The 22,064-nt window shown below is 35.3% G+C and overlaps 1 protein-coding gene across 6 annotated transcripts in view; it reads right to left on the bottom strand.

The window, feature by feature from the left end:
• CDC42BPA (CDC42 binding protein kinase alpha) overlaps positions 1-22,064 on the bottom strand; it is a 341,599-nt gene that overhangs the window by 110,281 nt on the left and 209,254 nt on the right. For 4 of the 6 annotated variants that reach the window (XM_064276784.1, XM_010591062.3, XM_010591060.3 and 1 more), the window contains exons 12-15: positions 19,068-19,201; positions 6,582-6,824; positions 6,232-6,342; positions 351-598 (exon numbers count right to left, since the gene is read on the bottom strand). In XM_064276784.1, coding sequence (XP_064132854.1) covers positions 351-598; positions 6,232-6,342; positions 6,582-6,824; positions 19,068-19,201 — 736 coding nt within the window. The remainder of the gene's footprint in view (positions 1-350; positions 599-6,231; positions 6,343-6,581; positions 6,825-19,067; positions 19,202-22,064) is intronic. The other 2 variants (XM_023549335.2, XM_003410926.4) reach the window with 1 other exon arrangement.

The raw sequence follows: 22,064 nt of genomic DNA, 5'->3' as shown, positions 1-22,064 counted from the left end.
TTCTCAACGTGCCATGTTCTTTATTTCCTTTAGGTTTTGGCACATTCTGTTACCTGCGCCTGGACACTCTTCCTTCCTCAGCTATGTCTTTCTTATTCCTAAGGTCTTAGCTTAGAAACAGTTTTTTTCAGGAAGCCTACACGTACCTAAGTTACATTTTGTATCTTTCCGATGTATGCTCCTATACTTATCCCATTTGCTTCCCTGTCATACTTCACTGTAATTTTCTACTTACTAATCTTGACTTTGGTCTCCTTGAGGGCTGGGATGTGTTTTATTTTATAAGTATCTCTGACACATAATGGGATCCAATAAATATTTATTGTATGAGTAAATAGCTTGATTCCTACCTCTCTCTCCTGGTCTTTTCCAATTTGTCTTTCAAAATCATAATTTCTTTGTTGAGAGCAAGTTGCTGGCCTTCTGAATCATGCAGTTCTTTCTTCAGATTTTTAATTTCATTTGCATGTATTCCTTCTCTTTTAGATAATTCTTCTTCATAAAAGATGCTTTTCTTTTCAAAATCAGTCTTTAATTTGGTTATCTCTTGCTGATGTTCTATGCTGCATACTCCTGGTGAATAACTAATTTGTTTTTGCTAAGAAGTAATAACAAAAGGTTAGTTCATCTATAAAAAAATATAGGAATAATAAAATATTAAATAATATCTCCTTGCTATAATATAATATAAAAAGGACTGCTCATATAAGTGAATATTATTTTTGTGTATTATTTTAAAATACTCTTTCTACACTAAGATTATTAACCTTTTATCTTGCATTTTTCTTTACAATCTATGCCTTTTGTTATATTTTAAAAGTCTTCTTCACATCAAGATTATATATTTACCTGTATTTTCTGCTGGTACTTATATAATTTCTTATTTCACATTTAAATTTCTAATTTATTTGGAATTATTGTTGGTGTTTACCCCAAAATTCAAAGCCATTACCATTGAGTCGATCCTGACTCATAGCAACCTATGGGACAGAGAAGAAATGCCCCATAGGGTTTCCAAGGAGTGGATGTGAATCGCTGACCTTTTGGTTAGCAGCCAAGCTCTTAACCACTGCACCACCATAGCTCTCTTGGTGTACAGAGTCAGTGAAAAATCTAACTGCATCCTTTATGTGATGAGGAACCAACAGAAGCTTTTTAAGCATGTTTGTTTTTAAAAGATTAAATTGGTGGAGAGGATGGTAGAGCTAAAATGCACAAAAAAGAGAAGGGGCTTCTGCAGTACTTCAGGGAAAAATGAGAAAGACCTAAACTACCGTCTCTTTCATATGCATGCCAGAAAAAACGGTAGGTCTTTTGCTTTTAGGTAGGGCATCTAAGAAGGAGGAGAAATTTGGTTGAAATCTACATTTATTGAAATTAGTTTCAAATATATTCTTAAAAATAAAGAAGAAGAAGAAAAAAAAAAAAAAACAAAAACCAAAGTCCAAATGAACTGGTTAAAGAATAAACAGAAACAAATAGACTAGGGATTATGGCTGTATGATTTCTTGAGCATTTTAACTTTCCTAAGTTCATTATTTTGTTATACTCTATTTAATCTCCAAGTGATCAGCAAAAAAAAAAAAAAAAAAAAAAAAAAAACCTTTTAAAATTAAAAGAACTTATGGGCTTTTGTTTAGTGACAAGTTATCAGGAGCTAGAGGACTTTGTGTCCTTTTCTAAAGCTGTCTTAGAGGCAGAAAAACTGGTAAGAGTAGCTGACTTAAAAAGTACAAAAAATATGCTGGCTTTTATGTATTTAAAGTATTTAATTAAAAAAGAATGAAGGAACCAACGTAGGCCGGAAAAATGGCTCTGTGGTGTCCATTATTTAATGGGGTACCCAAATATTCAACCACTTATTAAAAAAATACTTATGAATGCCTACCATGTGCCAGATCCAGATTTCCCAGTGGTTTCTGTGGCATCCTGGCATAAAAAGCTCTGCTAACTATGGGATGAACCAGAACAGTCACGTTCTTGCTCTTAAACATCTCTGGGAGAATGATGCCTCAATGTGCATCAGCATCTGCTACCTCTCACCTATATAAACTCTTTCATTTTTCGAGTCACCTTAAGGACTTTTAGAGTGCTGTTCTGTTCAGTTTAGTTTAGCTGTTTGGATGGCCACAACATGTAGTGGAAAAGCTACAAGCAAGAATTACTCTGAAATTAAAACCTTAGAAAGATTTCAGCAAAAAAATTTATAGACTCATTATAGCTTATTGATAAGAACATAAAAAGCAAAATAAAATTCTGATAGGCAAAATTAAACCACCACAAAATAATAGGGTTTACTACAGGTATTGAGGGTAATTTAATATTATCAAACTTATTAATAATTGCATAATAAAATGCATTATTTTAAAGATTAAATTAAAAAAAAATGGTCTTAGTAGGTACCTCCGCCTAAAAGTACTTGATAAAATCCAATACCACTTCCAAATAGTACCCCAAGTAAAACCACAAAAAAAGAATATCATATTTTTCTAACTTAAAAAATATCTATTTCAAGCTAACAGACAAAATAATACTTAATGGTGAAACATCAGAAGTGTATGCAATAAAGTCAGGAATAATATCAACCAAAAGGATGTTTTCCACTATCACTTTAATTTAGTATTAGTTTTAGATATTTGTCTGACCAAGTAACATGTGAAATAGTTAAAAGAAATGAATATTGAGAGGAAAGTAATAATAACATTATTATTTCCATTTAATATAATTGTTCACCCAGAAAATCCAAACGAATGTACTGAAAAGCATTAGAATTGATGGGGTTCAGTAAAGCAATAGCATATAAGATAAAAACAAATCATAATATATCTAGATACTAGAATAAGCGATGAGAAAACAATAAAAACATTTCACTGTTAACAACTAAAACAAACAAAACCACCACATACTAATACACACACACAAGTAATTATAATAGTGAGAAACTTATCTGATTTATACGAAGAAAACTACAAATATTTATAAAAGACATAAAAGAAGACTTGAAACAATGTGGAAAAATATCAAATACTTGAATGGGATGATTAAATGTACATGTATTCAATTTTTCTCAAATTATCTTCCATGTAATTCTAATTAATATCTAAAAAACAAACTGTGTGTGTGTGTGTGTGTGTATGTGTGCGTGTGTGTCCAAATGGAAACATATGCTTGTAGTCTATCGTCAAGAATAAACCCGTAAGGTAACAAAGAAAAGTCTGAAAAGACAAGGAGAGTAAAGACGGGAAAGAAAGGAGTCTTTTTAGATATTAAAAGATACTCTAAGTCTTTGAAAGTTAAAGTAGCACTGTACTAGGATAAGGAAATGGAAACATCAATGGCCAAACAGAATGCCCCAAACTAATAATTTAATTCAGTATATAAGGCATCATAAATCAATGGAGAAGGCAGTGATTAATTAATAGTAATCACTATTAATAATCACTAGTAATAAAAGAAAAAAAAGGTTCTCAGGTTCTCACATCATGCCATTTAGCAAAACAAACTTCAGCGGATTAAGTATTTTTAAACCCCACAGATATACTCCAGAAAAAAGCAGAAATAAATACTTATCAAAACTCCAAAAAGAGAAGAACAAGCCAAGCTTTAAAGCAATAGAAGAAAACAGGAAAAGACAAAAAATTTGTAATTTTAAAAAGAAACAAGACCAAAATTAAAGGGAAAATGATAAATTAGTAAAATAGTTGCTGAAAATATAAACAAAATTTTTACTCTGTAGAGTTCACATAAACTGATAAGAATGTTAAGACTACAACATTAATGGGCAAAAGACAAAGTGGTAATGCACAAAAAAAATATGATTAATAACAATCTACAAAGAAACCAAGAAATGCAAAAAAGCAGATAGTCTTTGTCCTATTATATTTGCAAAGGTGTGTGGCATGTAACAAGCACCTCAAAGTAAACTGAAAATTTTGTTTCTAGGTATCAGTTCTGTGGAAATGATACAGAAAAATAAGTATATAAAGGTGTTCATGGCAATTATAATACACACACAATCTACTACTACAAAGTATTTAGTAGTAGAGAACTGGCTGAGTGGCTATTCTTCTTGGACTATTTATAGTCATTAAATCATGTTTGTGACAATTTTGTAATAATAATAATAAAAAAAAACAAACCAGTTGCCATTGAGTTGATTCTGACTCATAGTGACCCTATAAGACAGAGTAGAACTGCCCCGCAGGGTTTCCAAGGAGCAGCTGGTAGATTCGAACTGCCAGCCTTTTGTTTAGAAGCCATAGCTCTTAACCACTGTGCCATCAGGACTCCAATTTTGTAATAACAAATGAAAATGCTATATTACATTGCTAAGTGAAAAATATACGGCAAAAAATTCATACAGCATATGATCAAAACCACTGAAAAGTATTCTTACTGGAGTAAAGATTGGCATAACCTTTTAAGAGGGCCAAAATATGTTGAAAAATTTTTATGTGCGTATCTTTTGACAAACAAATCCTACTTTCAGAAAATTATCCTAAGGAAATTATAGGATGATAATTAATCAGAGCTCACACACATTGATCCTATATTATGTGCTAGGTCCTTGGAGAAGAACTTGATATGCATTAACTTATTTATTGAGTAAGGAGCCCTGATGTGCAATGGTTAAGTGCTCTGTGGGACAAAGACCCGGCAATCTGCTTCTGTAAAGATTACAGCCTAGAAAACTCAATGGCCCAACTCTACTCTGTTGCATGGGGTCACTATGAGTCGAAAATCAACTTGATGGCATACAACAACAAAAACAGCATTTATTTAGTAGCTTTATTATTATCCTAAATTTATAAATGACACAAGAGATTAAGTGAGTTTGACAAGTATGTGAATATATGTGCTTGAGAGTCTCTGATGTAGCACTGTTTATGACAGCAAAGAATAAAAAACAAACTACTAGGCTGAACATGGAACTGAGAATCAGAAACTTGGCTTTAAGTTGGATTCTACCACTTTTGATTACAAAATCCTAACCTCTCTGGGTCTCAACTTCCTCAAATGTGAATGATTTCTAAAATTTCTTCCAGTTTGTACTTTATGATTGTTTTTTATTGCCCAAATGACTAAAAATTACTTGAGACTGTAATATAATGACTGCTCTAGAAACACGTTGTTGTTAGGAGCCATAGAGAATTGTCAGAGAATAAGTTAAGGTCTGGTCATTTTTACAACCTTTATTTACTGATTTAACAAATTTATTGAACAACTATTAAATATCTGGCCCTACCCCAAGTTAATAATATCCTGGTCTCTTTTTTCATTAAGCTAGCTCATGGTTTAGGTGGGGAGATAGGTGTGTGAATAAATAATTATAATAAGAGTGATGCTAGAGATAGCAACAATTTTAAATCAGCACAGAAACAGGAATATCTAGACTTTTTGAGATGACATTCGAGCTGTTTCTTGTATTTGCTAGACAAATAAGAACCTGTAATAGACATAGTTATGCAAAGAGTGGGGAGAGGTGGGAGCTGGTAGGAAATACAGAGGAAAAAGGATGTGCCAAGGTTCTAGAGTCAAGAAAAACCGTATGCAGATGCCATATTCATTTAATTTTGTGGAACTATGTCAATTTAATCCTAATTCTCTTGCTTTGACATAAATGATATGAGCACTTACGATGTGTTAGTTTACATGTGAATATATGTATTAGAGTCTCTCCTAAGTCATCTACAGGACAGAGGGTCTGGATCTCTATCTCTTCTTCCTAGGCAGACTCCCAGTGCATCTTTCTAAGGTAGGCAACCCTTCATAACTCTTTTAACTCCTTGCTAATAGATTTCTTCGCCCCACTAAACATACCTTCCTTTTCCGTCCATCATGATTAGGCAGTCTCTCATCAGCCACCCGAGGGAGCGCCGGAGGTGTAGTGGTTAAGTGCCTGGCTGATAACTGAAAGGTTGGCAGTTCGAACCCACTAGCCACTCTATGTGAGAAAGATGTGGCGGTCTGCTTCCATAAAGATTCACAGCCATGAAAACCATATGGGGCAGTTCTACTCTGTCCTGTAGGGTTGCCATGAGTCAGAATTGACTTGATGACAATTTTTTTTTTTTAAATAAGCCTCCTACTGGTAAGAATGAGAAGTAAATACCAACACTAGGTTTGAAAGGACATCTAGTTTTCACTCTACATTGAGGAGAGCACATAAACTCTTATCAGGCCTAAAGAGAAGAAAATTAAACTTCACAAGATACTGAAATCAAAAGATACCTTCAGTCCCTCCAATTCATTTTCCAGTTGCTTAGAATAGTGTTCACTCTGTTCACGCAGTTTCCTGTCTTTAGATGCTTCGGCAGTTAGAGCTTCTGCATGAACTTCCAGCTTTAAAATAAAATGAAAAAAGCAGATTTCATGATTATAATTTGTTTTCGTGCAAAATAGTACTTTTCTTCATGGAAATTTACCTTGTAATAGAAAAAGAACTAAAATGTTGAAATTCATATTAAATAATATTACCAAACTAAAAAAAATTACTTTTTCAAAAATTAAAAAATAAAATAGATATTATTTCACTAGTCTGAAAAAGCAGCTTTAACTACAAAATTTGCCTGACTACTAACCTCTTTTTTGGCTCTTTCTGTTCTGCGCAGTTCTTGCCTTAAGCTTTCAACTTTTTGCATCACCAGGTCCACCTCTTCTTCCTTATCTCGGACATGGCGAGCAAGTTTCTGTTTTTGGGTGTGCAATTCTGTTAGTCGCTCATTGATCTCCATGAATTCCTGCATGGCCAGTTTCCTCTGGCAGTGTGCGTCTTTCAGCTCTTTGGATTGGTTTTTTAATCGCTCACTAGCCTGGACTAGTTCCTACAGTTTTGTAAAAAGAATATAAGTTACCAATTCTGCAAGCTAAAGACCAAATTTGGCCATCAAGTCGGCTATTATGAAGTCAAGGAGAGCCAAAATTATTCACCTCAGGACAAAATTAAGTGAAACGAACTAATTTAAAACAAATATTTAAGGCATAGTGCCCTGTTTATAGCCTCAATTCCTTACACTAACATGCTAAATGAGAAGGAGCAGCTGATTTAGCCTTCTAGGACCTTAGTTTCTACAAGTGAATAAGGATTGTATGAATAGACACAGTTAAAGACTTTGTGAAATTTAATGGATACTTGCGAGTTTTTAAAAAAATTACACTGAATGATTACAAATGATAAAAACAAGTGTTGCCCCTGATACGGGCATGGGCCAGCAGCAAAGACAGAAAGCTAAATTTGAAATTCCCAAACTGCACTGAGAAGCTTAGAGGGAGCATGAGTGGACTCAGGTCAGTAGAACCACCCGCTTGCAGCAGAAGAAAATGTAAATCTTCGTTTAAGCAAAAGAAACTGAATGAAATTTAGTTTTTTTCACATATGAAGGGCAAGCAAATACGAGCTCACAAAAAAAAAATTACCAAACATCAAAATAAAAAACCACCATAAGAAGCCACAGAAAAAACAAATGATAGAAATAAACCCCAAAGGTATTTGTGTATTAAAATGATCAGATACAGACATAAAATTGCTACGTATCAAATGTGTAAAGAAATGAAAAAAAAAAACGTAAAAATGGAAAAATGACAAACAAAAAAAAAACTAGACTATTAAAAATAACCAGGCAGATTTGTTAAAGAACTTCACAGAACTTTAAGAAATAAAAAATATGCAATTGTTAAAATTAAAGACATAAATCTACCAATACAGGAAGCTCTACATTTACGAAGTAAGAAAAATGAAAATAAACACAATCTAAAAGCTTTAAAAAAAAAGAAAGAAAGAAACTATAAAATACCAAGAAAATCTTAAAAGGAACCAGTAAAAAAGTACACATCACCTCCTTTCCCTGAGAAAAACAAATGATAATTGGAATCAGAGCAGATACCTAAGAAACAACAATGGATATAGAGACAGTGAAAGATATTTTCAAACAGATGAAAAAATAAGTAATACTGAATACCCAGAAAAATTACTTTCCAAGTATGAGGCTAAAATAATAACTGCTTCATATAAACAAAAATAACAGCATACCACAACCAGATATGCACTAAAGGAACTGCTAAAGTTTTATTTCAGGAAAAAGAAAAATGATTTTAGAAGGAAGGTCTGACATGTGTGCTAGCAAGCTCTCAATAAAGGGCTAACATGAACCACCCTTGGGCAAACAAGGGAGGGGGCAAAGGAAAAGTGGTTATTCTGGGAAAATGTGTACAAAGAATGCTCCAGGAAGCATGTAATGAAAATGTTCTCAAAAATTGCTTACACAAATTGTTATCAAGAAATGTTTGTCAGAAAAGAGATTAACCAAATGAAGAAATAATTTTTTTTTTTTAATGTATGTGGTATTGGTCACACTGAACTGTGCGTGTAAAAACTCTGCCCTTTAACAGAATGGCAGAGCACTACGTACTTTGTGCCGTTCAACTCTTTGTTCTCAAGAATGTGTGCGTTCTTGTCTGGTTGGCATGGCCTCACTAAAGACAGTTTCAAAAATCAATGGCCACTTTGGGGCTCTTTTGACTTATCAAAATTGGTTTCTCTGTGCAGTAATTTGGAAAATAAAGGCTCCGGATTAAAAAAAAACTCAATGGGATGTCTATTTTGACCAGTATTTAGTGGCCTCCAAAAGATAACAAGATAGCAAAATTGTTTCACTGCAGGACACTATTTCCAAATTAACCAAACAAAATAAGGAGATACAATGTCAGAACTCTGCTCCTGTACCACCTGCCCCTTTGCTGGCTGTCTCTCCTTTATACCGCTTCTTATCTTCCTATTACTCCGATAATACTCTGTCTGAGCTTCCTTTTTTCCTGATAAACCAACTCAGAAAACTTTACCTGAAATGCCCATTAAGATCCATCCTATGAACACAGGGAAGTCTCCCTGTGTTACCTTTATTCCCTGGACTTGCTCAGATATGTAGCATTGTAAATGATTTCCAAAATTATGTGAAGACCCTTATAAGTTTGCTGAGGAATTTAAAATCCTTATTGAAGCTTACCAACCTGTGCTCCTAGATTTGTTTCAAATAGTCCATATGAAAACTGGGTCTGGAGAAGCTCAGCTGTGGTTAGAACACACAGAATGGAAAGATCCCCAAAACAGCTTTAAACATAGATAAGACAGCCATTTAGCTACCTGAGGACGCTCGAGCAATGGGTAAGAGATTACTTGAACCTATTCCCAAGGCCTTTCCCTCCATAATTGATTGGACAAAAATTCATTCTTGTAAACAGAAGATGAGAATGTTTATGGTTATCAAATCAGACACCTTCAAAAGTTTTCCAAACATTCTGGCCTTACCTTATCTGCTCTGTGTGCAGCTAGAGCTTTTAATGCTGTTTTCATATCTGGATTAAAACCTGAAATCTCAGCCTTGATTAAGCAGCTTCGATTGGACTGGGAAACAGGGCCCACTGCAGAATTGTCTAATTTGGCTTATAAACTTTCCCAGACTCTAGGGGCCAAAGGGGACAAAAAGGCTAGCAAATGATGGCCCTCCAGTTGCAACAATTAATCTCTAAATCAAAAGAATGCCAAAACTTCCAATAGCCCCAAGGCTGGCATTTGCCACTACTGTAAGAAACCTGGTCACTGGAAAAATGCCCACTGCTGTCAAGTCAATTCCAACTCATAGTGACTCTATAGGAAAGAGCAGAACTACCCCAAACGGTTTCCAAGGAGTGGCTGGTGGACTCAAACTGCCAACCTTTTGGTTAATAGCCAAGCTCTTAACCACCGCACCACTAGTGCTCCATTGGAAAAATGAATGTTATACATTAAAAACAAAACAACGACTTCCCAACAAGATATCCTTCAACCTGATATGGAATGAATAGGGCTCCGGGGACACAAGAGGAACTTTTCCTACGGTGGCATTTAACCCAAAAGGAGAAACTATTCTAAACACTAATGGAAAACCTTCCCAATTTTTGCAAAAGAATAGTTAATAGCAGATAGGGTGCAAAAACCTCAAAGGTTATGGGGGGTTACCAATCAATAGCAAACGCTGATTCATTCTCAACCCATTCCAATATCTCTCAGTCCTATTGAAGACATATACCCTTTTTTGGTTAGTCCTGATACTCCTGTCAATTTGCCGGCCAAGAGGGAAGGCTCCTGCTGACAGAACAATTAAACAAGCTGCTTCTAAAATTACTATTGCCCTCGTGCTGACAAACGAAATAGATCCCTCAAACTTGTTTACTGATGACCCCAACCTTGATGAGTTAACTTCAGAAAATCTTTTAAAGCACTAACAATTAGCCTAAACATATGAGGCTGAAATATGGAGAAAGGCAGGTTCTTATAAGATCGTGCCACTAAATTATGGACAGAACCTAATTACAAACTTGTCCTACCCAAATTTTTGCATACTCCCATGATGTGGACCCTACATGAAGGGTCCCACATGGGACAGAATAAAGTGGATTGAAACCCTAAAGAAACACTGGTGAGGAAATTTTTTCAAGCTGCTGAACATGTTGCCCCACATTGCCCCATTTGCCCTTGCCATAATTCCAGAAATCATCTCAAAGTCTTACCTGGACAACACCCCTTGCTGTCTGGGCCTATTCTTGAATGGCAGCTAGAATTCATTTAGCTCCCACCCTCCAATAGTCATAAATGTGTATTAGTGATAATTTGTAGTTTTTCACATTGGGTGGAGGCTGTCCCCTGCTGCCATGAAACTGTGGCCTCTGTGGCTAAGAAACTTCTTGAAAACATCATCCCTACTTGGAAAGCACTGAAGACTCTTTGCAGTGATAGAAGGACCAATTTCACTGGTCAAGTCATTCAAGAAATACATTGAGTCTTTTCCATCTTTCAGAAATTACACTGCCCTTATTACCACCAATTTTCTGGCCTAGTGGAAGGGATTTGTGGTATCATAAAACCTTAATCAGCCAAGCTCTCTGAAGGCCTAAATTTATACTGGATTAACATTCCTCCTTTAGTTCATTTGAACTTAAGATCTACCCCATTGGGATCCCATAAACTTACTCCATATGAGATAATTACTGGAAGACCTATGGCTCTCCCTCATGTTGCCTATACTGACTGTAACAATGTTCAAGCTGAATTATTAAGATATTGTCCATCTTTAATACTCTAAGAATATTTTTCACAGGTTAAAGAGGCCTTTGATGACTGAGGATCCCTGGTGGCACACTGGTTAAGAGTTCAGCTGTTAACCAAAAGGTCAGCAGTTTGAATCCACCAGCCATTCCTTAGAAACCCTATGGGGCAGTTCTATTCTGCCCTATAGGGTCTCTAAGAGTCAGAATCAACTCAACAGCAAGGCGTTTTGTTTAATGAGTTTGATGACTAAAAGAATCCCAAAATCTGCCTAACATTGTCCCAGGTGACTATGTATTGGAAAAGGTATCAGTTAAAAGACTCTCTAGAACCTCAATGGAAAGGTTCTAAGTTTTACTATCTAGTTCTCCTTACTAATCCATGTCCTGCCAAATTAAAGGGAGTTGAAACCTTTCCATTTGTCACGACTAAAGAAGTCCAAGATATCCCTGTGGATTTGTCAACCTTCTGGAGAACTAAAAATAACTTTAAAATGTTCCAGTGGCCAGAAGCAGATGATATCTGAGGTAGACAGCTGATCCCAACATCATGGAACAAGACTCCATGAACCTTGCTAAATTTTGCGGACTTTGCTTTAGAATTGCAGCTATTCTTACATTATTAGTTTTACTTCATATTGGCAGTCTTTTTCCTTGGTAATTTTATCCAGCATGAAGGTCCATTTAACTTTTATCTTTCCCTGTTCAGTGGTGTCTTCCACCACATGAGAAGAGAACACATTTATTAAATTGGCCCAATCAGTAGCTAGCACCAGCAATTTGACTGAATGATGGATCTGTCATCCCCATCTACGATCTGGGTATGAAAGTTTAGATCCATTAGTTTTTTCTATATGAAACTATAGTCTTGTACCCAATGCTACTATTAATTTCAATATTACCTTTAAGCGAGCCATCTGTGTTAGGATGTGGCATCCCCATGAATCGTTAGCCTAACCTCAGGTACTATGCTAACCTAACTCACATTGTGGAATGAAGATTAAATTGTTCTAAGATAAAATCATTTCCCAGTTGGAACAGATTGCAAAAGTACTGCCTAAATGATATTACCTTCCCTCTCCACCTTGCTGATTCCCCTAGGTACTTCATGAGTTTGTCCCAAAGTGCAACCAAACTACCCAACTGCTTCTGAGGAAAAGAGACTGATTTAAGTACCTTGTCCCCACTTTGTACTGAGCTCTGGAGCCCAGTGAGGTTAGGGCAATTGTCCCTTTGTAATAATGCCCTTACTGAAAACTGGCTTAAGCAGGTTAATGAAACTATTCCTTTCCCAAACAATTATACAAGAAACAGTATGATTTGTGCTCCTCCTGGATATGTATTTTTATGTGAAGGATCGAACTTTAAGTGCAACAGAAGATTCAAACCCATGTGACAGCCCCTGTGTTTGGGCACTGACCTGCTTGGATGGCTGGAATATGAGAGGGCAATACACATTAGGTCTCTTAGGAGTTCTCCTACATATCCACTCTTACAATGAAAATGTACATTGGACTAGTGACTTAAAGATCCTTGTTTGAAATAAGAGAGATTCTGTGTTAGACCATAATCCAATAGCCGATAAGCCTGGATTGGGATGGGCGTTCCTTTGAGCACTTTTACCCAAATATGGTATTCCCCATTTTGAGAAATCCATTCACAACTTATCTGCTACGTTGCCTCAGGCTGCAGGTGACTTTGCAGACAGAATGGCTGCTCAACAAAGATCTTTAGAATCTCTTGGTAAGGTGGTACTAGACCACAGAATATCTCTTGATTTCCTTCTAGCCCAGCAAGGAGGGTTTGTGCTATTGCTAATACTTCTGACTGAGCTTGGATAAAACACCACCAGAGAAGTAGGTCATCAGGAAAATTCACCAAAAAGCTACTTGGCTGCATTCAATACCTCCTTTACTTGACTCTCCTTTTCGAGATATCTTTAGTTGGTTACCAAATGGTATTGGTTGCTGGATGTGTTCCACATTAAAAACTGGCTTACAAAAAAAAAAAAAAACCAGTGCCGTCGAGTCAATTCCGACTCATAGCAACCCTATAGGACAGAGTAGAACTGCCCCTTAGAGTTTTCAAGGAGCGCCTGGTGGATTTGAACTGCCAATCCTTTGGTTAGCAGCCGTAGCACTTAACCAATACGCCAGCAGGGTTTCCAACAAACTGGCTTAGTTCTTTTAATTTCTTTACTAATCATTGTAGGATTAACCAAATGGTGTATGAAAGACTTATCTAACGCCTGCAACCAAAATGAAACTCCACTAGCTATGTAAAGAATAATGTATTTCAAGGAAGCTGAATCCTTAGAAGAAAACCGCCTTCTCGTCCTTGCCCCTGGGCTGGTGTGCCCATTTAGTCTCATATACATGGTCGAGCTACATGTATTAGGATTTGTTTTATGGGCCTGTCCAATCCTTGGCTGAAGGGTGAATCTCAGAAGTGACTTCAGTACTGAGTTAAAAGGGTTTCCGGGGCCACACTTTTGGTATTTTTCCAGTCTCTGTCAGGCCAGTAAGTCTGGTCTTTTTTTGTGAGTTAGAATTTTGTTCTTCATTTCTTTCCAGCTCTGTCCGGGAACCTCTATTGTGATTCCTGTCGAAGTAGTTGGTGGTGGTAGCTGGGCACCAACTAGTTGGGGAATGTACATTCTTTTCAAGCGTACATTGAACATTTAGAAATGGAATAGTCTAGGTTATGAAGCAAATCTCAGTATATTTCAAGGAATAGATATTATACAGATTAAGTTCTGTAATAATATTACAATTAAATTAGAAATCAACAATAAAAAGATAAAACTCCATACATTGAAAATTTTAAAACACACTTATAAGTAACTCATTGGTCAAAAAAAAAAAAATCATAAAGGATGTTACAATACTTAGAACTAGAAGAGATCAAAAGAGGCAGTAAGAGAATACTATAAAGAATTTTGTGCCAATACATTTTTTTAACTTATGAATTGAACAAATTCCTAGAGAAATACAACTTATGAAAACTGTTTTAAGAAGAAACAGAATGCCCAGATAGCCCTATAACAATTAAAGTAACTGAATTGATAATTAATAAAAATTTCCCCACCCTCACACTGGATGAGAAGAACCTCCAGGCCCAGATGGTTTTAGAGGTAAATTCTTCCAACGCTTCAAGAAAAAAAAAAAATATTTGTCTTATGCAAACTTTTATAGACAACAGAAAAACAGGGAATGCTACCCAACTCATTCTGAGGCCAGTAAAATCTTGATATCAAAAACAGAAAAGTAAGAGAAAAAAAAACTACAGGCCAATCTCATTCATGAAAACGGATGTACAAGTCCTCAACAAAATATTAGCAAGTCAATCCCCAAGTGATAGATAAAGTGAATAAGCATGAAGTGTGGAATTAGACTCCGTGTGCTGAAATGCCAGCTCCAGCACTTTCTTGGTCTGCTACCTTGAGCAAGTGTCCTTAACTGCCCTGTGCTCAGTTTTACCATTTATAAAATGGGAATAATATTAATACCTAACTCACAGTGCTCTTATGAAGATTAAATATTCTATGTAAAGCACTGAGAAAACACTGCTCTTAGAACAGACACCATGTAAGTGTTACCTATACTATCATTATGTAGATAAACATAGGCAATTTAGGTTTAACCCAGAAATGCAAAAGTGGTCTGATATTAGAAAAAGTCTATAATGTAATTCACCTTACCAGCATATTAAAGAGCAACCCTTATGAAATCATATCAACAGAATGCAGAAAAATGTTTTCATAAATTCAATACCCATTCTTGCTAAAATAAAAATACTAGCAAAACAGGAAGAGACAGTAACTTCTTTATCTGATAAGAAGTATTTACCAAAAAATGACAGGAAACACCATTTTTAGCGATGAAATATTAGAAGCAATGTCTTTAAAACAAACAAGATAAGGATGCCTGCTATCACCACTTCTATTCAACATTGTACTGGAGGTCATAGCCAATGCAGTAAGACAAGGAAAGAAAGAAAATGCATAAAGATCCAAAAGGAAGACACAAAACTGTCATTACTTGCAGAAAACCAAAGAATCTCAAATACATCATTAAAATTATTAAATGGCAATGTTACTAGCACAAAATCAATATATAAAAACCAGTAAGAAAATAAGTTTAAAGAGATGCCATTTATAATGTAAAAAATACAAGAGACTAAATTTAATGAAAGGCAAACAAGACCTAAATAAAATTTTACTGAAGACCATTTTAAAAGGCTTTACATATATGGAGAGATTGACCATGATTATGAATAAAAAGACAGTGAAGCTGTAGAAAAAATATTTTTGTTTTTGCAGTTAGGGCTTTCTGAGCAAAGTCTACTAAAAGTTGGGACCTGGGCTAAAAGAAAGCCTTGGAAAATAATTTATGACTTATTTACGTAGTGAGAAAAATCCAAAGAAATTTACCTCCTGGAGGTATGTGTTTACATTGGGGGGAGGGAGTGGTGGCGGTGGTGATAAAATCCTGGACCATGGAGACATCCTGGCTTGCAGAGCTGGAGACTCTGGTCTTGTTTTCCCACTGGAGTGATTTATTTACATTCCACAGGGCTGTAGTAAGAACCTAGGATCCTCTCCAGTACGTTTCCAAGGAGATTCTCTCAGAATAGGGGTGTGGAAGGGAAACAGCTGCTTCTCTCTTCTATATAAGCACCCATATTAATTTTTTCGGGGGAGTTCCTCGTCTACAATATAGACCTTGTATATGTCCGGTTTATCCATCTGGTTTTCGTTGTGCTCTCCCAGAGGTAAAAAATGGGACACAGGGAGTCACATGGTTATTATTTGCTACACAAAACAATAATAATAATCTGCTCTGCTCTAGAAACCTTGTGTGTGTATTCAAGATAATATTAATAAACATGGACACTAAAAATTTGAAGACTCAATATGTACTGACGTCAAATCTCCTGAAACTGATCTACAGAGTCAATATAATTTTAATCAAAATCCCATCACAGTTTTCAAAGGATAGAGAGCCAAGAAACAGGTCCATACAGGAACACTTGATCCATGACAGGTGACACTGCACATCACTGGGGAAAGGAGTGCCTATTTCGTAAATGAACAGCTGATTAGCCGTATGGGAAAAAAGTGAAACTGGATCTTTATCTCACATGATACAAAAGAACAAATTTCTGGTGGATTAAAGACAAACATGAAAGAACAGATTTAAAAATTTTGAGTTAAAAATACAAGAGAATTTTACTTCAGATTTCTTATGCAAGCTAGCAAATGCGCTAATCATAAATATAAAGACTGATAAATTTGACTACATTGAAAGAACTTCTGTTAACCAAAAGATTTCATTAAAAGATGGAAATAGAAGCCATTAATGGGGAAATGATATCTGTAACACACATAACTGACAGAAGATGAGTATGTCCAGAAATTTTCAAGAATTCTTACAAACCAATAAGAAAAAGACAACTCAACAGAAAAATATACAAAAGATATTAAGAAGTATTTCACAAAAAAAGAAATATGAATGATGAATAGATATATGCAAAGATACACAATCACAACAGCAATTAGGGAAATGCAAGTAAAGACCATAATGAAATCTCATTTGTAGACCTAACATATAGATTTAGACTGGTAATACAAAGTACTGTTGAACATAAAAACTCCTATGTATAAACTACCAGTGGGAGTGTAAACTTGGTATAATCATTAGAAAACAATTTGGTATTATTACATAAAACAGAATATTTGCATTGCCTATAACTCAATTACTCCGCTCCTAAGTGTTTGTGTGTGTATGTGTGTATCAGGATACATGTACAAGAATGCTCACAGCAGTACTGTTATAGTGTCTACAAACAACCTAAATATCTGTAAACAAAAAATCAGATAAATTGTGGAGTGTTCATATAATAGTATATTCTACAGCAATTAAAATGAACTACAGCTACATGGACAAATTTTAGAAATATAATGTTGAATGAAAGAAGTAAATTTCAGAAGATCACATATATCAAAATATCATTTTTACAAACTTGAAAACAAGAAAAACTAAGTAATATGTTATTTAGTGATATATGTGATAAAAAAAATTTTATTTTTAAGTAAGGAGATGATTAACAGAAAATTCAGGAGAGTGGTTACTACTGGCAGGGAAATGAAGAAAAAAGGATAGGAAATGACCATACAGGGTGATATTACAAGATAGGTAATGTTTTACTGCTTCTTTTTTTTTTTTTTTAATGTAGTTTAGATGAAGGTTTACAGAACAAACCATATTCTCATTAAACAATTAGTACACATATTGTTTTGTGACATTGGCTACCAACCCCACGACATGTCAACACTCTCCGTTCTAGAATTTGGGTTCCCTATTACCAGCTTTCCTGTCCCCTCCTGCCTTCTAGTCCTTGCCCCTGGTTGGTGTGCCCCTTTAGCCTCACTGTTTTATGGGTCTCTCTAATCTTTGGCTGAAGGGTGAGCCTCAGGAGTGACTTCATTACTGAGCTAAAGGGTATCTGGGGGTCATACTCTCAGGGTTTCTCCAGGCTCTGTCAGGCCAGTAAGTCTGGTCTTTTTTTGTGAGTTAGAATTTTGTTCTCCATTTTTCTCCAGCTCTGTTTGGGTAATGTTTCCATTCTTAAGCTAGGTGTTAGATTTAGAGGCATCAGTTTTATTATTGTGCTTCAAAACTTACAATGTTATATTTATTCTTTCATATGTATCAAATGAAAAAATTTAAAAAGAGTATCTACTGTCTGTAGGATATTAAACAAATCACTTGAACTTCTTTATTGCAATAATCTGTCTCTTTTTGCAGTACTACCCTCTTCTCAAAATACATTAAAATGATTTTTAATATTAAAACTTATTAAAAAATCAGAAAATTAGCTGTTACAATAAATCTAGACATCAGCTTCTCATCCTTACTACAGTAACTAAGTGTGGCAGAGAAATCCTACCATTAAATACAGAACCAGTAACCATTACTATTACTATTACATTATTAAAGTAAATAGAATATCTGTTAAATATATGACAGATATTATTAAATTGGCCATGAAGTTAAATGTATCTATAAAACATTGCTTAAAAATGCATTAAGAAATAAAAATGTACTGATATAATTCAATTTCATCTTTATAACTTTCTCTGTCCTTTAATTTAGCATCATGAGCAAATGGAGCAAATGGTTATTTCTTTCAATTCCCTCCATTTCTTTACCGGCAGTAAGATTTCTAATTCTATCCCAGAAGAAATTCATTCTATACTATCAGTGCATTATGTATTATACCACTGCATATAATTTATACTACACAATACATCACTGATTTCTTGTTTTCAAGTTGGCCAGTAATGGTCCCAACATTTTTTTGTTTATAACAGAAGGCATAGTACATACAGCATGCGGTTCACATATTTTTCTCTAGTGCTTGAATATTACTCACATATTAAATTGTGTTAGTCTTTGCTATCATTAACTTTGTTGATGTTTGTAATAAGTGTTACACAAAATTCTTATGAAAATGTCTAGCTTGTTTATCCATGGTGCTTTGAAAGATAAACTGCCCTAAAACCAGAAATCATTAAATCATTTAAGAAATTTTAGATTCTTTTAAGAATGTTCACATCAGCAAGTTACAAAGAAAACATGCCTGTAACTTTTTTTTTTCTGTAGATGCTAAAAAGATTCTACTATTTCTTTATTTCTTCATAACATTCCTTCTTGAACAACACTTTTTAAATCAAGTACTTTGATCATAAACTTTCTAAAAGGACACAAGATTCTGAGCTTTAAAGCCACAAGGATATAAGTTTCTTCATCACTAGTTATTAATCAAATGATACATGCGCCAAAGTAATTCTTAAAATTTCAAACTAACTTTTTAAAGATAAAATTTACAATATATTGTAATTCACTATGAATATTTTAAGTGTTCTAATTAAACATGGTTAAGAATTCAGAAAAGGCTTTAACAATCGATCTATATATTTTTACCTTATTTAGATCTTCCCTTTCTTGTTGTAACATTTTGATTTGTTTTTCATAAGCCTTGATTTGTCTAAAAGCATCATCTAGTTCTCGCTTCACAGAATTAGCTTCTTCCAGTTGCTGTTCCAAATGACTCGATTCTAAAAACAAAAGACAGTATTTCTTTTACTACTTGTATGAAAACAAATCCTTGAAATCAAAGTATGGTTTAAAAAAAAAAAAGAAATTTTTTTTTTTAAAGCAACTAAATATTTTAAAACTGAAGTATTTTGAGTTTGGTATTATGTTTACTGACACCAAAGTATTACTGACTCATGACAAACGAATGCATATTAATTCACTGTAAAGAGTGTGAATGGCTTATGCCGGTACGAAGATGAACAAGTGTTTTACACATCTATTAGGAAAAAAACCTGTGCTTCCCAAAACATCATCTTTAGAACCAATTAAAAACTCAAAAAAGAACAAACCCAACCAAACAAACAAAAAGACAAGTTTTTTTCTACTATTGGTAAGCATCTTTGTGCTGATATTAGACAAATTATAGTAAGATGATTTTGCTTCCAATATTGTTTTTGTGAACAGTCTTATTCATTGTAATTATTATACGTACATAAATATATGGTTTTAAAGTGATCAAAGATTACAGAGATTTAACTTGGCTAGTGGTTTTCAAATTTTCTCTGCAATGCGTGGCCAATGTTAATTGGAACACAGAAATGTGTGGGTGTGTGTGTATGATTACAATCAACCAGCCCCATTTCAACCACAACATCTCTGCTTTTGTTTTATGTAGCGTGCTTAAGATTTTATTTGAAGAATAAACTCTGATTTCTAAAAATAAATATTTGAAAACCTCTGATCTAGACAAGTCCTTCCATTTTTCAGATGAAGAAACTGAGGCTCAGGGAGTTACATAATTTGCCTAAGGTCACATTGCTAAATAAGTGCCAGCTAAATAGACAATAGATAAGTGGTAACTTTGATAATGGGTAAGAGAGTACATAATACTGGGGAAGCTAGCTCAGCTTGTCCGAGGCAAGGTCACAGAAGCTCGAGAGATACATCCAAACTCCCTGAGAGACCAAATTACTGGGCTGAGGGGTCTGGGACCATGGTCTCAGGGAACAACTGGCTCAATTGACATAATATAGTTTATAAAGAAAATGTTCTACATTCCACTTTGGTGAGTAGCGTCCGGGGTCTTAAAAGCTTGTGAGTGGCCGTCTAAGGTACCCCACTGGTGTCACCCCATCTGGAGCAAGGGAGAAAGAAGAACACCAAAGACACAAAGGACTAATGGACCACAACTACCCCAGCCTACACCAGACTAAGCCCACCACAACTAGATGGCACCTGGCTACCACTACTGACTGCTCTGACAGGGATCACAACAGAGGGTCCCAGACAGAGCTGGAGAAAAATTCTAATTCATAAAAAAAGACCAGACTTACTGGTCTGACAGAGACTGGAGAAACCCTGAGAGTGTGGCCCCTGGACACCTTTATAGCTCAATAATGAAGTCACTCCTGAGGTTCACCCTTCAGCCAAAGATTAGAAAGGCCCATAAAACAAAATGAGACTAAATCGGCACACCAGCCCAGGGGCAAGGATGAGTAGACAGGAGGGGACAGGAAAGCTGGTAATGTGGAACCCAAGGTCAAGAAGGGGAGCGTATGATACCATGTCGTGGGGTTGGCAACCATTGTCACAAAACAGTATGTGTTTTAATTGTTTAATGAGAAACTTATTTGACTGGTAGATCTGCATCTAAAGTACAATAAAAAATAAATAAGTCCCAGAGCTTTGACTAAGACCAGGAATTCCTGCATTAACCTTTACAACTTAGAAGGTAATGTCAATAAATAACGTTTAACATTATTAGTTCAGAAAAGCTATAACGAAACAAAATTATTAATTTTAACATATGCTTAAATAAAAATTAATAAATTGATACTAAGTGCTTCAGGCATCGAAAGTTAACAAGTTAAAGAACTGAGGTCAGTAAAAACAGAGAAGTCAAAACACATTCATCGTTAACTGTGTTCCAAATATTGTCTAATTTTTACAACCTTGTTATCTGAAGTGGCAACTATAGATAAGCAGCTAATATTCTTTGGGAGCCTGTTAGAAAGGCAGACGCTCAGGCCTCACCCCAGACCTAATGAATCAGAATCCATATTTTAACAAGATACCCAGGTGATTCTTTTACATATTAAAGTCCAGAAACAAATGCACAACAAAGTATTGAAGATTGTTGAGTGTAATGCTTTCAATAAAAGAAGTATTTATAACACACTAATTCTATTGAGGAAGCCCTGGTGGCATAGTAGTTAAGAGTTCAGCTGCTAATCAGAAGGCTGACAGTTCGAATCCACCAGATGCTCTTGGAAACCCTATGGGGCAGTTCCTCTGTCCTTTGAGTTGCTATGAGTCAGAATCAACTCGATGGCAATGGGTTTAGTTCTACTGAGAAGTGCATTTCATCTGTATAGACCAGTCCTGTAGTCAAAAGTCACTCACATGCATTAGTATAAACAAAAAAAAAAACCAAACCCACTGCCGTCGAGCTGATTCCGACTCATAGCGGCCCTATGATGCATTAGTATGTCAGGTACTAAATGGTTCTAGATTCATTAAATAAAATAATTTACTGATATTCAGTGCTCTGAATTTATAGATTTATTAAAACATATTATCTTAGCTATTTTTAAAGACTACATTTGCACTGGATAAGACAGAGGCACGGCACTAGGTTTTTTTTTTTTTTTTAAGATAGAAGCAGGGCCAAGATGGCAGAGTAGTCAGATGCTTCTGGTGGTCCCTCTTACAACAAAGACCCCCCAAAAACAAGTGAATTGATTATATCTGACAACTAGGAGCCCTAAACATCAAAGGCAAAGCTGAGGAATCAGACTGAGTGGCAGGGCGAGGGAAAGATGGCTCAGCAGCAGCGAGGAGCTGCCAGACCAGACCCAGCGGGAACCAGCACCCTGCAGGCCG

This window comes from Loxodonta africana, chromosome 25, assembly GCF_030014295.1.
Source record: "Loxodonta africana isolate mLoxAfr1 chromosome 25, mLoxAfr1.hap2, whole genome shotgun sequence".
Taxonomy (NCBI): domain Eukaryota; kingdom Metazoa; phylum Chordata; class Mammalia; order Proboscidea; family Elephantidae; genus Loxodonta; species Loxodonta africana.
This window is presented reverse-complemented; position numbering and strand designations above follow the sequence as displayed.